Source organism: Petromyzon marinus, chromosome 3 (genome assembly GCF_048934315.1).
Source record: "Petromyzon marinus isolate PM22_M1 ecotype Great Lakes invasive population chromosome 3, UKy_Petmar_22M1.pri1.0, whole genome shotgun sequence".
NCBI lineage: Eukaryota > Metazoa > Chordata > Hyperoartia > Petromyzontiformes > Petromyzontidae > Petromyzon > Petromyzon marinus.
The window spans coordinates 8404748-8420000 of record NC_133669.1 but is presented as its reverse complement, the minus strand read 5'-3'; the positions used below and the strand labels follow the sequence as shown (position 1 = coordinate 8420000).

Here is a 15253-nt window from a genome sequence, read left to right as displayed (position 1 = left end):
TTGATTTAGGGGGAGGCCCTGGGATTGGGTTCAGATATAGCGCAGTGCGCTAACCATTGCGCCACCGCTCCCCATACAGACACACGTGTGTGGGGTATAGTGTGGCTGAGACACACGTGTGTGTGTTATAGTGTGGCTGAGACACACGTGTGTGGGTTATCATGTGGCTGAGACACACGTGTGTGTGTTATAGTGTGGCTGAGACACACGTGTGTGTGTTATAGTGTGTCTGAGACACACGTGTGTGGGTTATAGTGTGTCTGAGACACACGTGTGTGGGTTATAGTGTGGCTGAGACACACGTGTGTGTGTTATAGTGTGTTTGAGACACACGTGTGTGTGTTATAGTGTGGCTGAGACACACGTGTGTGGGTTATCATGTGGCTGAGACACACGTGTGTGGGTTATAGTGTGTTTGAGACACACGTGTGTGGGTTATCATGTGGCTGAGACACACGTGTGTGTGTTATAGTGTGTCTGAGACACACGTGTGTGTGGGTTATAGTGTGTTTGAGACACACGTGTGTGGGTTATCATGTGGCTGAGACACACGTGTGTGTGTTATAGTGTGGCTGAGACACACGTGTATGGGTTATCATGTGGCTGAGACACACGTGTGTGTGTTATAGTGTGGCTGAGACACACGTGTGTGGCTTATAGTGTGTCTGAGACACACGTGTGTGTGTTATAGTGCGGCTGAGACACACGTGTGTGTGTTATAGTGTGGCTGAGACGCACGTGTGTGTGTTATAGTGTGGCTGAGACGCACGTGTGTGGGTTATAGTGTGGCTGAGACGCACGTGTGTGGGTTATAGTGTGGCTGAGACACACGTGTGTGTGTGTTATAGTGTGGCTGAGACACACGTGTGTGTGTTATAGTGTGGCTGAGACACACGTGTGTGTGGGTTATCATGTGGCTGAGACACACGTGTGTGGGCTATAGTGTGTCTGAGACACACGTGTGTGTGGGCTATAGTGTAGCTGAGACACACGTGTGTGGGTTATAGTGTGGCTGAGACACACGTGTGTGTGGGCTATAGTGTAGCTGAGACACACGTGTGTGGGTTATAGTGTGGCTGAAACACACGTGTGTGTGTTATAGTGTGGCTGAGACACACGTGTGTGTGTTATAGTGTGGCTGAGACACACGTGTGTGTGTTATAGTGTGTCTGAGACACACGTGTGTGGGTTATAGTGTGTCTGAGACACACGTGTGTGTGTTATAGTGTGGCTGAGACACACGTGTGTGTGTTATAGTGTGTCTGAGACACACGTGTGTGGGTTATAGTGTGGCTGAGACACACGTGTGTGTGGGTTATCATGTGGCTGAGACACACGTGTGTGGGCTATAGTGTAGCTGAGACACACGTGTGTGTGTTATAATGTGGCTGAGACACACGTGTGTGTGGGTTATCATGTGGCTGAGACACACGTGTGTGGGCTATAGTGTGTCTGAGACACACGTGTGTGTGGGCTATAGTGTAGCTGAGACACACGTGTGTGTGTTATAGTGTGTCTGAGACACACGTGTGTGGGTTATAGTGTGGCTGAGACACACGTGTGTGGGTTATAGTGTGTCTGAGACACACGTGTGTGTGTTATAGTGTGTCTGAGACACACGTGTGTGGGTTATAGTGTGTCTGAGACACACGTGTGTGTGTTATAGTGTGTCTGAGACACACGTGTGTGGGTTATAGTGTGGCTGAGACACACGTGTGTGGGTTATAGTGTGTCTGAGACACACGTGTGTGGGTTATAGTGTAGCTGAGACACACGTGTGTGTGTGTTATAGTGTGTTTGAGACACACGTGTGTGTGTTATAGTGTGGCTGAGACACACGTGTGTGGGTTATAGTGTGGCTGAGACACACGTGTGTGGGTTATCATGTGGCTGAGACACACGTGTGTGGGTTATAGTGTGGCTGAGACACACGTGTGTGTGTTATAGTGTGGCTGAGACACACGTGTGTGTGTTATAGTGTGTCTGAGACACACGTGTGTGGGTTATAGTGTGGCTGAGACACACGTGTGTGTGTGTGTTATAGTGTGTTTGAGACACACGTGTGTGTGTTATAGTGTGGCTGAGACACACGTGTGTGTGTGTTATAGTGTGTCTGAGACACACGTGTGTGGGTTATAGTGTGGCTGAGACACACGTGTGTGTGTTATAGTGTGTTTGAGACACACGTGTGTGTGTTATAGTGTGGCTGAGACACACGTGTGTGGGCTATAGTGTAGCTGAGACACACGTGTGTGTGTTAGTGTGGCTGAGACACACGTGTGGGCTATAGTGTGGCTGAGACACACGTGTGTGTGTTATAGTGTGTCTGAGACACACGTGTGTGTGGGTTATCATGTGGCTGAGACACACGTGTGTGGGTTATCATGTGGCTGAGACACACGTGTGTGTGTTATAGTGTGGCTGAGACACACGTGTGTGGGTTATCATGTGGCTGAGACACACGTGTGTGGGTTATAGTGTGGCTGAGACACACGTGTGTGTGTTATAGTGTGTCTGAGACACACGTGTGTGGGTTATCATGTGGCTGAGACACACGTGTGTGTGTTATAGTGTGGCTGAGACACACGTGTGTGGGTTATCATGTGGCTGAGACACACGTGTGTGGGTTATCATGTGGCTGAGACACACGTGTGTGTGTTATAGTGTAGCTGAGACACACGTGTGTGTTACAGTGTGGCTGAGACACACGTGTGTGGGCTATAGTGTGTCTGAGACACACGTGTGTGGGTTATAGTGTAGCTGAGACACACGTGTGTGTGTTATAGTGTGGCTGAGACACACGTGTGTGTGTTATAGTGTGGCTGAGACACACGTGTGTGGGTTATCATGTGGCTGAGACACACGTGTGTGTGTGTTATAGTGTAGCTGAGACACACGTGTGTGGGTTATAGTGTGGCTGAGACACACGTGTGTGGGTTATCATGTGGCTGAGACACACGTGTGTGTGTTATAGTGTGGCTGAGACACACGTGTGTGTGTTATAGTGTGTCTGAGACACACGTGTGGGCTCACGGGTCAGGAGTGAGAACGCCCGCACTACGAGGAAACCGCCACCTACCAGGAAACTGACGAAACTCGCCCCGAAGCTCATCAACGGCCCCGACGTCCTGCCAACGGCACGATCACATCGGGGTGGGGGTGGGGGGTGAGACCGCGTGAAAAGATTAAGACGAAGATTCCCCCCCCCCCACCCTGTATAGGCATACGAGGCTGTTGCGGCAAGTGCCGTTAGCGAGCACCTATGAAGGCCGGCACGGCACACGACGGGGGTGGGTAGCCAGCACCACGCCCGGCTGCCTTTGTCTCCCCAGTGGCGACGTTTTACACTCATTTGAGGCCGAGTCAACCGAGGGGAGGCCCAGAACTGCTTCAATATATTCGTCGCCGGTGTTGGCTGCGAGCGGGAATCGAACTCAGGTGGCCGAGGTTCGTAGCGGAGTGCTCCGACCGCCGTGCTACTAACGTGCGCACGAAACGCACGCACGAAACGCGCGCACGGAACACACGCACAGAACACGTGCAAGGAACACACGCACGGAACACACGCACAGAACACACGCACAGAACACACGCAAGGAACACACGCACGAAACACACGCACAGAACACACGCACGGAACACACGCACGGAACACACGCAAGGAACACACGCACGGAACACACGCACAGAACACACGCAAGGAACACACGTACGGAACACACGCACAGAACACACGCAAGGAACACACGCACGAAACACACGCACAGAACACACGCACGGAACACGCGCACGGAACACGCGCACGGAACACACGCACGGAACACACGCACGGAACACGTGCACAGAACACACGCACGGAACACACGCAAGGAACACACGCATGCACACATCTGCTTCCACTCCACGTCTAGAAACCATCAGCAAACACCAGAGAGCTTTGCAAATCAGTCGCCCTAAGCGGTGAATAACGTTGATTTAAAATCGTGGCTCAGCAGGTCGTCGCTTCTGCCAACAACCTGTCAGCAGCACCTACGAATCTGTGATTAGGTTTTAATGTTTGCGTTTTTTTTCTCTCTCCCACTCTCTTATGCAATACAGTTCGGTCGGGATCAAACCCACGTCCTCCAGTATACCAGGCGAAGGTAGTTTAACAACTCGCCACCGCGACGCCGCACCTGAGTCACAGCCGCTCCCTCGCGACTCAACCTTTCATTCCCCCCCACCCCCGCTCCCCCCATTGAGGCTGCTCACTGCACTCACTCCATGGCCACCGGATCCGCAAGCGCGCAGGGGGAATCGCTCGCGCGATCATTACGCCGCTGCCCGATGACGAGTCACCGTTTCGAGCTCACGGTTCCATTCAAGAAGCCAAAACCTCCAATCGATTCGACTCAGGGTGTGGGTTGGGAGGGGGGTGGCAGTGGGGGTGTGGACCCACCGAGTGCCCCCTAACGTTCTGTACAATTGCAGCACCTTTCGTTAATACACTGCTGGATGAGAAGCACTCCCGCATTCCCCCCCGCTTCACCCTCCCCCCCACGCGACGTGAATGGGGGGGGGGGGGGGGCACTTCTTGAGGACGCGTGCGCAACCAACGCACGACGGTTGACGCTTCGGAAGGGGGCCGGCCGCCTCAGATCATCAGGAACGTACAAAAGCGGAGAAGCGAACACGAGGAGCCCCGCGTTAACATTTCACGAGAAACGTGACCCCCGCGATGGGGATCGCGCTGAAGCGGACGGTGGGTGACTCTCTCAACCCGTGACTCTCTCTCCCGTGACTCTCTCAACCCGTGACTCTCTCTCCCGTGACTCTCTCACCCGTGACTCTCTCACCCGTGACTCTCTCACCCGTGACTCTCTCACCCGTGACTCTCTCACCCGTGACTCTCTCACCCGTGACTCTCTCTCCCGTGACTCTCTCACCCGTGACTCTCTCACCCGTGACTCTCTCACCCGTGACTCTCTCTCCCGTGACTCTCTCACCCGTGACTCTCTCTCCCGTGACTCTCTCTCCCGTGACTCTCTCACCCGTGACTCTCTCTCCCGTGACTCTCTCTCCCGTGACTCTCTCACCCGTGACTCTCTCACCCGTGACTCTCTCTCCCGTGACTCTCTCTCCCGTGACTCTCTCTCCCGTGACTCTCTCTCCCGTGACTCTCTCACCCGTGACTCTCTCTCCCGTGACTCTCTCTCCCGTGACTCTCTCCCGTGACTCTCTCACCCGTGACTCTCTCTCCCGTGACGCTCTCTCACCCGTGACTCTCTCTCCCGTGACTCTCTCTCCCGTGACTCTCTCTCCCGTGACTCTCTCACCCGTGACTCTCTCACCCGTGACTCTCTCTCCCGTGACTCTCTCACCCGTGACTCTCTCTCCCGTGACTCTCTCTCCCGTGACTCTCTCACCCGTGACTCTCTCTCCCGTGACGCTCTCTCACCCGTGACGCTCGTCCTGTGACCCGACCGTTGTCACAACGGCGCGTCAACCCCCACCCCCCCCCCCCCGTGTCGGGTTGTGCTTGAATAATTAACGTCTCGCCATTGCCTAGCATTCTTATATCGAAGTGTATTCATGTGGTTATTGCCTAGCATTCTTATATTGAAGCGTATTCATGTGGTTATTGCCTAGCATTCTTATATTGAAACGTATTCATGTGGTTATTGCCTAGCATTCTTATATCGAAGTGTATTCATGTGGTTATTGCCTAGCATTCTTATATCGAAGTGTATTCATGTGGTTATTGCCTAGCATTCTTATATCGAAGCGTATTCATGTGGTTATTGCCTAGCATTCTTATATCGAAGTGTATTCATGTGGTTATTGGCTAGCATTCTTATATCGAAGTGTATTCATGTGGTTATTGCCTAGCATTCTTATATCGAAGTGTATTCATGTGGTGATTGCCTAGCATTCTTATATTGAAGCGTATTTATGTGGTTATTGCCTAGCATTCTTATATCGAAGTGTATTCATGTGGTTATTGCCTAGCATTCTTATATCGAAGTGTATTCATGTGGTTATTGCCTAGCATTCTTATAGTGAAGCGTATTCATGTGGTTATTGCCTAGCATTCTTATATCGAAGTGTATTCATGTGGTTATTGGCTAGCATTCTTATATCGAAGTGTATTCATGTGGTTATTGCCTAGCATTCTTATATCGAAGTGTATTCATGTGGTGATTGCCTAGCATTCTTATATTGAAGCGTATTTATGTGGTTATTGCCTAGCATTCTTATATCGAAGTGTATTCATGTGGTTATTGCCTAGCATTCTTATATCGAAGTGTATTCATGTGGTTATTGCCTAGCATTCTTATAGTGAAGCGTATTCATGTGGTTATTGCCTAGAATTCTTATATTGAAGCGTATTCATGTGGTTATTGCCTAGCATTCTTATTTTGAAGCGTATTCATGTGGTTATTGCCTAGCATTCTTATATTGAAGCGTATTCATGTGGTTATTGCCTAGCATTCTTATATTGAAGCGTATTCATGTGGTTATTTTCCTAGCATTCTTATATCGAAGTGTATTCATGTGGTTATTGCCTAGCATTCTTATATCGAAGCCTATTCATGTGGTTATTGCCTAGCATTCCTATATCGAAGCGTATTCATGTGGTTATTGCCTAGCATTCTTATATTGAAGCGTATTCATGTGGTTATTTGCCTAGCATTCTTATATCGAAGTGTATTCATGTGGTTATTGCCTAGCATTCTTATATCGAAGCCTACTCATGTGGTTATTGCCTAGCATTCCTATATCGAAGCGTATTCATGTGGTTATTGCCTAGCATTCTTATATTGAAGCGTATTCATGTGGTTATTGCCTAGCATTCTTATATCGAAGCCTATTCATGTGGTTATTGCCTAGCATTCCTATATCGAAGCGTATTCATGTGGTTATTGCCTAGCATTCTTATATTGAAGCGTATTCATGTGGTTATTGCCTAGCATTCCTATATCGAAGTGTATTAATGTGGTTATTGTCTAGCATTCCTATATCGAAGCCTATTCATGTGGTTATTGCCTAGCATTCCTATATCGAAGTGTATTCATGTGGTTATTGCCTAGCATTCTTATATCGAAGTGTATTCATGTGGTTATTGCCTAGCATTCTTATATCGAAGCCTATTCATGTGGTTATTGCCTAGCATTCCTATATCGAAGCGTATTCATGTGGTTATTGCCTAGCATTCTTATATTGAAGCGTATTCATGTGGTTATTGCCTAGCATTCCTATATCGAAGTGTATTCATGTGGTTATTGCCTAGCATTCCTATATCGAAGCCTATTCATGTGGTTATTGCCTAGCATTCCTATATCGAAGCGTATTCATGTGGTTATTGCCTAGCATTCCTATATCGAAGTGTATTCATGTGGTTATTGCCTAGGATTCTTATATCGAAGCGTATTCATGTGGTTATTACCTAGCATTCCTATATCGAAGCGTATTCATGTGGGAAACGTCAGGGTTAGACAAAGCGATAATACTGTAACGTGTGCAGCCAAGCCGTGCTTGGCTGCACACGAGAAAAGCACGCCTGACTGATGAGACGTCTAAACCGGTCCGGGGTTTGCTCGTCCTGAAACAACGCCGCTGAAATGACGCACTCCCCAGAAGGCCGTGCGGCCGATGGGTGGTGTCAGCAATGATTTTATGTAATAATTGATTACGTGAATGAGACAGATTGTCCTCACAATTGTCTGATGCCAGGTGAGATGGAACTTCCTTTATCCAGCCATCCGTGCTATCGACTCCCTGCACCTGTTCTGTCCAGGCCTCAAGACCTATCCCTATTTTTTTTGCCTCTGCCTCACAGCGGCTGCCCCTCTCCACCAAATGAACATGCCAAACCGTTTTGCCTCGCGAGGCGTGAGAGATACGATCGCCTTCAGATGCCACGCGAACGCAAAGTCGCGCCGGAATTATTTTTCCGTACGACATTCCAGCATCGCGGTCAAACTACGATTGATCAATAATGGTACGGTAGGTACCTTTACAGGCTGCCCTAATTAATGACGCCTTTCATTCAGGAAAGCCTCGCACCGAGTCTAGGGCCCTTCGTCGAAGGAGGGCGCCGCTACATCGGGACGTTTGGCCAATTCCATCGGCGAGTGTTCGGTTTTAAACGCAGCAGGGGAACCGCGGGGACTCAGATGAAGGCCACCACGCACACAAAGCGGGGCCAACACCCAAAGTTCCGCACTCATAGAGATTTAAAAACACACCGAACCACGACATTTTTATTTTACCAGGTAAGCACCCCCACTCAGCTATATGTAGCTCTTATTCAGAAACGACCCGGCTACCACAAACGATAGCCCAAAATACTCGAAACGTACGTCGATTCTCAACGTGGAGGGGAAAAAAAAAAACAGAGGACCCGGAGAAAAATCCACGCAACCACGGGGAGAGAGACACGCAAATGTCAAACGAACAGGCGTCAGGGTGGGGCTCGAACCCACGACCTCTCGCATACCTGGCGACCGCTGTACTGCCGTCTCCTGGCCACCTTGCAGCCCCCAAGCCTACAACACGTGGCACGTGCTTGTGGTCTCTCATTTAAGTAGTTACCAGGCTCAACGCTTGCTTCGTTTCCGAGGTCGGATAACAACTGACGCATTCAGGCTGATTTGGTCACAGGCTGCGCCAAACGCCGTCGGCAAAAGGCTCACGTAACCACACACTTTGTGCCGATTCGGCAGAATAAATTCTAAGGCTTTGAGCTTGGCAGTAATTCAGCTTGGTTCAATGCATACAGCACTTTTATACTTTGGCAGCGTCACCACTCTTGCGCAAGAGGCGCATTAAAAGTTTGATTTTATTTTTAAGGGGGGGGGGGGGCGCGGGGGCGAACATTGCACTTGTGCAGAGGTGGTCGCGTAGCTCGGAGTTCAGAGACCCCCGAGCTGAGATTCTGGGTCGGAAAACTGTGATACACACGTATAAAAAACTAAAAACCCCATCACAATCAATTTGTTTGTGCACTTCGATTTGGCAATGAACATCATTCTCACGTGGCAGAGCGGGTGGGAAAAGCGCTGCAGCGCCTGCCCCCCCCAAAACCCCTCCTATTGTGCGGATCGGAGTTCACGTTAAAGCAATCTCAGAAGTAGCTTTGTGATATCCACTTCCGTGGGCCATTCTCGAACCATGGGAGGGTCGCACTGCTCCGAGAGATATCCAAACCGATTCTTCGCCTCGTGACCTGATGGCGCAAAATCAGATCGCATTTACCCTGCGGCCATTCACCGCAGGCTTATTGAGTCGAATCATGATCCTGAACCGCAATAATCCATCAGGGGTGTGTTGAATCGCAGAATTCATTCAGGACGCGGCGAATCAGTTTCAAGTTGAAATTAGCTCCAAGTCAAGGATTATGTCCAATCACGGAGCGGTCTCACTTCCAGAGAGACCGCTCCGTTTAGGAAAAGCGACGAGTTAGCTGCAAGACGGTAAAACAACGAGACCACGAGAATGCGAGCTTCGAAAAGGCGACGACGGATCCCTGATCAGACCAACCACCGGCTCGAGGTTCAATCTGCAAAGCCACCAAAAGCGACACGCGATTGCACACTTCGAATCATCAAATGAGCGGAAGTCGTTGCTTTGTCGCACGCGCACGCCGATGCACAGAAAAAAAGTTAGCGGAGGGAGGCACGGCGCGACAACTAGCGGACGCCGCACCGCGAGAGACGCCAGGGACCCAGGGGCTGCGCCGCTAAAAATTACGCGTGCGCCGGTGCCCCACTCGTGGCGAGCGTCTGGGCGAGGGCCTTGCCAGGTGAAACGGCCACAGGACCTCATCGCATTTCTTTCTCCGGTCCACTTTGGAGAGTTACATCCTTTTGTTTTGCTGCACTTCTCTCTCTCTCTCTCGTTCTCTCCATCACGCTGGGAGCTCACGACGTTTTGTCTCTTGACCTGTCCCTACCTCCCCACCCCCCCCCCGCCGAAAAAGTATTTTCTATACTTCTCTTACTGCGCCGAATTTATCGCCGTATATATTCCGGGTCGCTGTGTCGACGGAACTAAGGAGGCGCGCGGTTACTAATTAGCCGAAGCGAGACGTATACTGGATGTGGTGTGCTGGGTGCGGAAACATTTTCACGTGTCCTAAGCTATGCCGTCAAGACGTGGACCCAAATCCATAACACAATGCTGGCCCCACCACTGCTGGCATCGGTCCGGAACTCATGTTGTGTGTGGTCGACTACGAGCCACGGCCAACGCAAGTGACAATTATCTGAACCGGTCCTGGGCCTCCCCTAGGTCGACTCGGCCTCAAATGAGCATCAGGTACGGTGCGTAAACATGAGCGCCGGGGGAGACAAAGGTCGCCGGGCGTGGTCCTGCGAGGTTTAAGCGGCCTTTGCAAGTGCTCGCTAACAGCACTCGCCTCAACAGTTTGTTGATATTCATAGTGCAGTCTTCAAGTCTTATTATCCACTCAGGCTTGTCTATTTATCCGCTACGAAGAAGGGCCATTGCCAAAAATGTCACCTATTATCGATTTTTTTTTATTACTTTTAAGGCCACAGCGTTGTTGACGACCGTATTGGGTGTTTCTGCTGTGGTTAATTATGCTCGGGCTCCACTGCAAATACAAACAGAGGCACGACGGGATAATTCGTCGAAGCTACATATATATCTATATATAAAGATATATAATACAGTACGTGATGAGCGGTGGTACAATTGCTAATGCAAGTACTGTACGTACAGCCCTCTTGTCAAGCAACTGCTGGTGACCTGGCCACAAATGATAGCTCAACGAAGTGGCTTATCATAATGTGGAAATTTAGAGCAGCCAAATACTCTAAAACACGTGACGTTGATTCTATATGCGGAGGGAAAAACCGGAGTACCCGGAGAAAAATCCACACGTCCATGGGGAGAGAGACACCGCAAACTCCAAAAATAGCAGGCGTCAGGGGCGGGATCGAACCCACGACTTCCTGTATACCAGGCGAGATAGTTAACATCTCCTAGCCACCGCAGTGCCATGTGAAGCAGCAACTGCTATCGGCACCGTGATCGCCCATTCAAGCACAACCCAGGCCCAACCCTGGCTTTGCTTAAGAGAGCTGCTGAGGATGTTGTGCGCAGTCCCGGTGATGTAGCCATGGGCGAGGGGGAGGGCCGTTGCAATGCGTGTTCTTTGTGCCGAGAATGGAATGTCAAATGTTGCCATCAGTAAAAATAAAATATAAAACGTACGGGAAAGAGACACGAGCTACTGAGGTCAACGACGGCTTGAGGGCTAATGTACGCTCTGGCTATTTCTGAACTTCGAGTCACAATGCCCATGGGGTAAGCACAGATTGTATGTAAAGGGATAACGATTATTTTCGGTTTTTACGTTTTGCACGAACTATTCCCACTCACCCACCGCCACCCGTGCCCCCCCGCCCCGCCCAGATTATATTCCGACCGTGTTCATCAGTGTCCTGACGACAGATGAACAGATATCCATTTGGAACCCTCGCCGAGTTGGCCTCCGCTGGATGACGATGATATCATCGCCATCGTCACGGTCGGCGTACAGGACTTAATCCTGCACTGGAGGAATCCGATGAACCACGAAGCTCTTTTCCACATGACGTCACACGGTGCCACCTGCGATCGGCACAGTTGGCTACGTACGGCGCGAGACAAGTTCAACATACCCTCGGAAGTAACGTCCACACCGGTGAAAGACGTCCGTGCACCTTACCCAATCGCTCTGTTGGGCGCGCACAATTTGAAGCGTGTTGGGATGGGGGCCCATCCGAAGATCCTGTGACGTCAGTCGCAAGGGTAGGCCTGTGTGTACCGGCATCGTGGTTACCAGATTGCTCAATTGAAATATACGTGGCAATCATCGCCCCTGACTGAGAAAACTTTGCAGGACCCCAGTCATGTGACTCAGTGAGGCTTTCCTGGGTAACCAAGCTTAATAATAACAATAATAACACACGCAAAAAACATCTATTTTGCTGGTCTTAATCCAGACATGGCAATTCAATATTTCTCTAACTTTGACTATTTACGTGATCTAAGCCAAAAACACGTTTATTGTGTATAATATTGGTCGCGAAAGCCTACGTGTTAAACTGACTTGTCCATCCAGCTGGAATGTAATCGATTTCAGAGAACGGGGGGCAGAGACACTCAACACGCTGCCTAGCCAGCCCTCCGTAGACACACTCGGCCAATTTCAGAACAAATAACCAAATTTCATATTTACGATGCCATTCTTTTTGCTTATGCGCGTGCAGTCATCGGCCATCATCGAGGACCAACAAACTCCCAACGCTTAAGAGCCGGTTCAAAAGCACAGGCAGCGGCCAGGTTCGAACACCAAGTTCTCAGCAGGAGTGGGGCGGGTGGTGGTGGTGGGGGGGGCCACCCGGCCTTCTCAGCGAAAGCTGTCGACTTACGTAACCGCGGCGTGCCCTCGCAACGCACAAGCACACTCAACGGGGGAAGCAATCTTCGCAGTACCCCATATAGTGCCGTCAGCAAATGCGCAAGCGCAACTGCTGCAGGATTCTTGATTTTTTTTCTTTCTTTAAAAAATTATTTATTCCTCTGTTCATCGACGGCGCCGGATTTTAGGAACATCACAAGACTCACGCCGAGCCAACGACAATGCCCCCCCCCCTCCTCTCTTCACCGCGGTTCTCGCTCACACGGCACTGACGACGGCACGCTCACCATGCCGTGCGTGTGCGCGCGCCCGTCTCTGTGGCGGCGCAGCGGTTAGCGCACTTCGCTACGGACCCGGTCGCCCAAGTTCGATTCCGGACCGTGGATGACATGAGTGGTGATTATCTGAACCGGAACTGGGTCACCTCCGAGGTCAACTCGGCCTTAAATGATTACCTGATGCAGAGTTTAAACATCAGCACCGGGGAGATAAAAGGTGGCCGAGCGTGCTGCTAGCCATACCACCCCTTCGTGCACCGTGCTGGCCTTAATAGGTGCTCATTAATATCACTTGAACAAACAACCTCTGCGGGCTATAAAGGGGACCTTGGTGTGTGTGTGTGTGTGCGCGGGTACATGTGTGTCTATTTGCAGTGCATGTGTATATGCGCATGCGTATCTGTGCCGTGCTGTATCTACGTGTGCACGTCTGGACGTGGCGTCTCCGCGCGTGTCTGTGCTTGCATTCATATAAATAACACAAATGCATTCCAATCGCGCTACTGGCGTCGCGCAGCAACACAAGCACACTGCCATTCAGCGACGCTGTCACTCACGGAGCGGCGAGCCGTCAACCCAGTGCGTCAATAGATAGGCCCCGTGGTGGCTGCAGACATCGATAGTACGGGCAGACCCACGAGAACACCGACTCGACGTAGCGCACTTTGTCGTGGGGGGGAAAATGTCTACGCAACGGAAAATAATGAAGACAATCAAAGACGACTGAGAAGACGGAGCAGCGCTGGCCGTGGACGCGTACCCGGCACCCCCATCATTCGCTCAGCCAATGAGACCGACGCACGCTCTCGGCCAACCATACCCCCCCCAACCACCCGCGATTCGATCATCACGATACGTAGTCACGATTTTATATAAGTAAATATAAAAACAACAACAACATTGTTTGCCAGGCGAGAACTCACGAGACCAGGACAGAGTCTCAGGCTCCACCTAAAAGAAACCTCACCGCAGAAATGTTGACTGCGGGCATCGCTGAGATCGTCAGATTGGGAGCACAGCAGCTGATCCAGCCTCCTCTCCCACCGCTGCCAGTAGAATGCACACTTAATGCTTACCGATGTTATTACTGTAACAAATGACTCTTTTCACTTATGCAATGCTTACCATATGCATTATTAAACACGGTAGGACCAACACCTCGGCCGTGGCAGATCATTGTTATAATTCAGTAGGCTCACATGACATTGACTTCTCCAAGACAGAGGTTCTTTGTAAGCCATCTGGCTACCATGAGAGATTCGTTCATGAGGCTATCCACATATACAAGCAAAGAGACAATTTCAACCGAGAAGATGGATTCTGGCTTAGCAATCATTGGAAGGATTTGATAAACCATTTCAGGTCTTAATTGATTGTTCACGCTTAAGGTGGCTTTCAGACAGCATACATTAATTTTTCGTCTCCCCCCTCCTCTTTTCAGAACACAGATGGACTCGTCTTTCTAAACAAACTGCCAAATCGCTGCCCATGGTGCTAACGTTTTTTTTTAAATAAACACAAACACAGCTTAAAATAAATAAACACAAACCGCCACTTCTTTCAAATGTTTCTTGCCGTTGGGTTTCACACCTGATGATGACCGTTTGTGTTATGGTCGAAACGTCGTGAGAATTTTTATTGTGTTATATATTTTATTATTTTATTGTTTCCCTTCAACGTTACTTTACCGAAAGAGCTAAGAATATGCATTATTGTTGATGTTAATGCGACTTACCCACAATGACGCTCTCGTATATTAGTCATGCGAAAGAAATGACGCCGCCGGGAACGCATCCCCCCCTCTGTGCAATGGCATAACGACCCCTTTAAGCGCCGATTCGATTGGCGCTCGCTTCTTGATGATCTAACAATTTGAATCGACTTTTTTTTGTGCAGGTCGATTATTCGGGCCCTGACATTTTGCCTCCCGAAGGTGGGGAAACCCCCCCCGCCCCACGAGCCACGGTGGGCGGGACGCCGCCTGGTGATTCTGATGACGTCACAAAGTCCTACCCATGATCTACCATCATTTCTCGTGGACCTCGAGTCTAGAGATCTCTGTGTCAGTATATGGGCCTCTGTGTGAGTGTATGGGCCTCAATCTGAGTGTACGGGCCTCTATGCGAGTCAAGAGATCTCTGCGTCAGCACAAGGGCTGCTACAAGAGACTTTGGGTCTCCGGGTTTATGCAGATGACTTGAGATTGGGCTAAAAACATCCATAACCTGGGTTAATCACGGCGGGCAGCTGAAACCTGGATCATCCCCAAAGTCTCAGCGGTGACGACTCAGCGTCTCTGCTCCTCGAGCCACGCGGCCACTCCACGGCGCCGCTGATGCCAACGGATTTCAAAACCTGGCACGTAAGCGCATCTCACGCCACGCCGGCTCCAGTCAGCCATCCACTTGGCCCCATGCAGTTCAAACCGCATGGCTGTGCCCTCAAAAATCAAGTTTCATGGGAGCGTTGCGCGCGGTTCGTAGTTCGTGCGCTGCAAGCCACCAGTGGGTGTCTCATTCGTGATGATGATTTGCGTCGTCAGAATTTAAATTGCCACAACAGG

General features: G+C 50.3%; 1 protein-coding gene across 6 annotated transcripts in view; it reads right to left on the bottom strand.

Annotated features, from left to right (window-relative positions):
* Positions 1 to 15253, bottom strand: part of TTC39C (tetratricopeptide repeat domain 39C) — a 65934-nt gene that overhangs the window by 34746 nt on the left and 15935 nt on the right. For 5 of the 6 annotated variants that reach the window (XM_076073648.1, XM_076073646.1, XM_076073658.1 and 2 more), the window contains one exon: positions 3080 to 3128. In XM_076073648.1, the coding sequence (XP_075929763.1) occupies positions 3080 to 3128 (49 nt within the window). Of the gene's footprint in view, positions 1 to 3079; positions 3129 to 13247; positions 13630 to 15253 lie in introns of those variants that run through there. The other variant, XM_076073669.1, reaches the window with a different exon arrangement.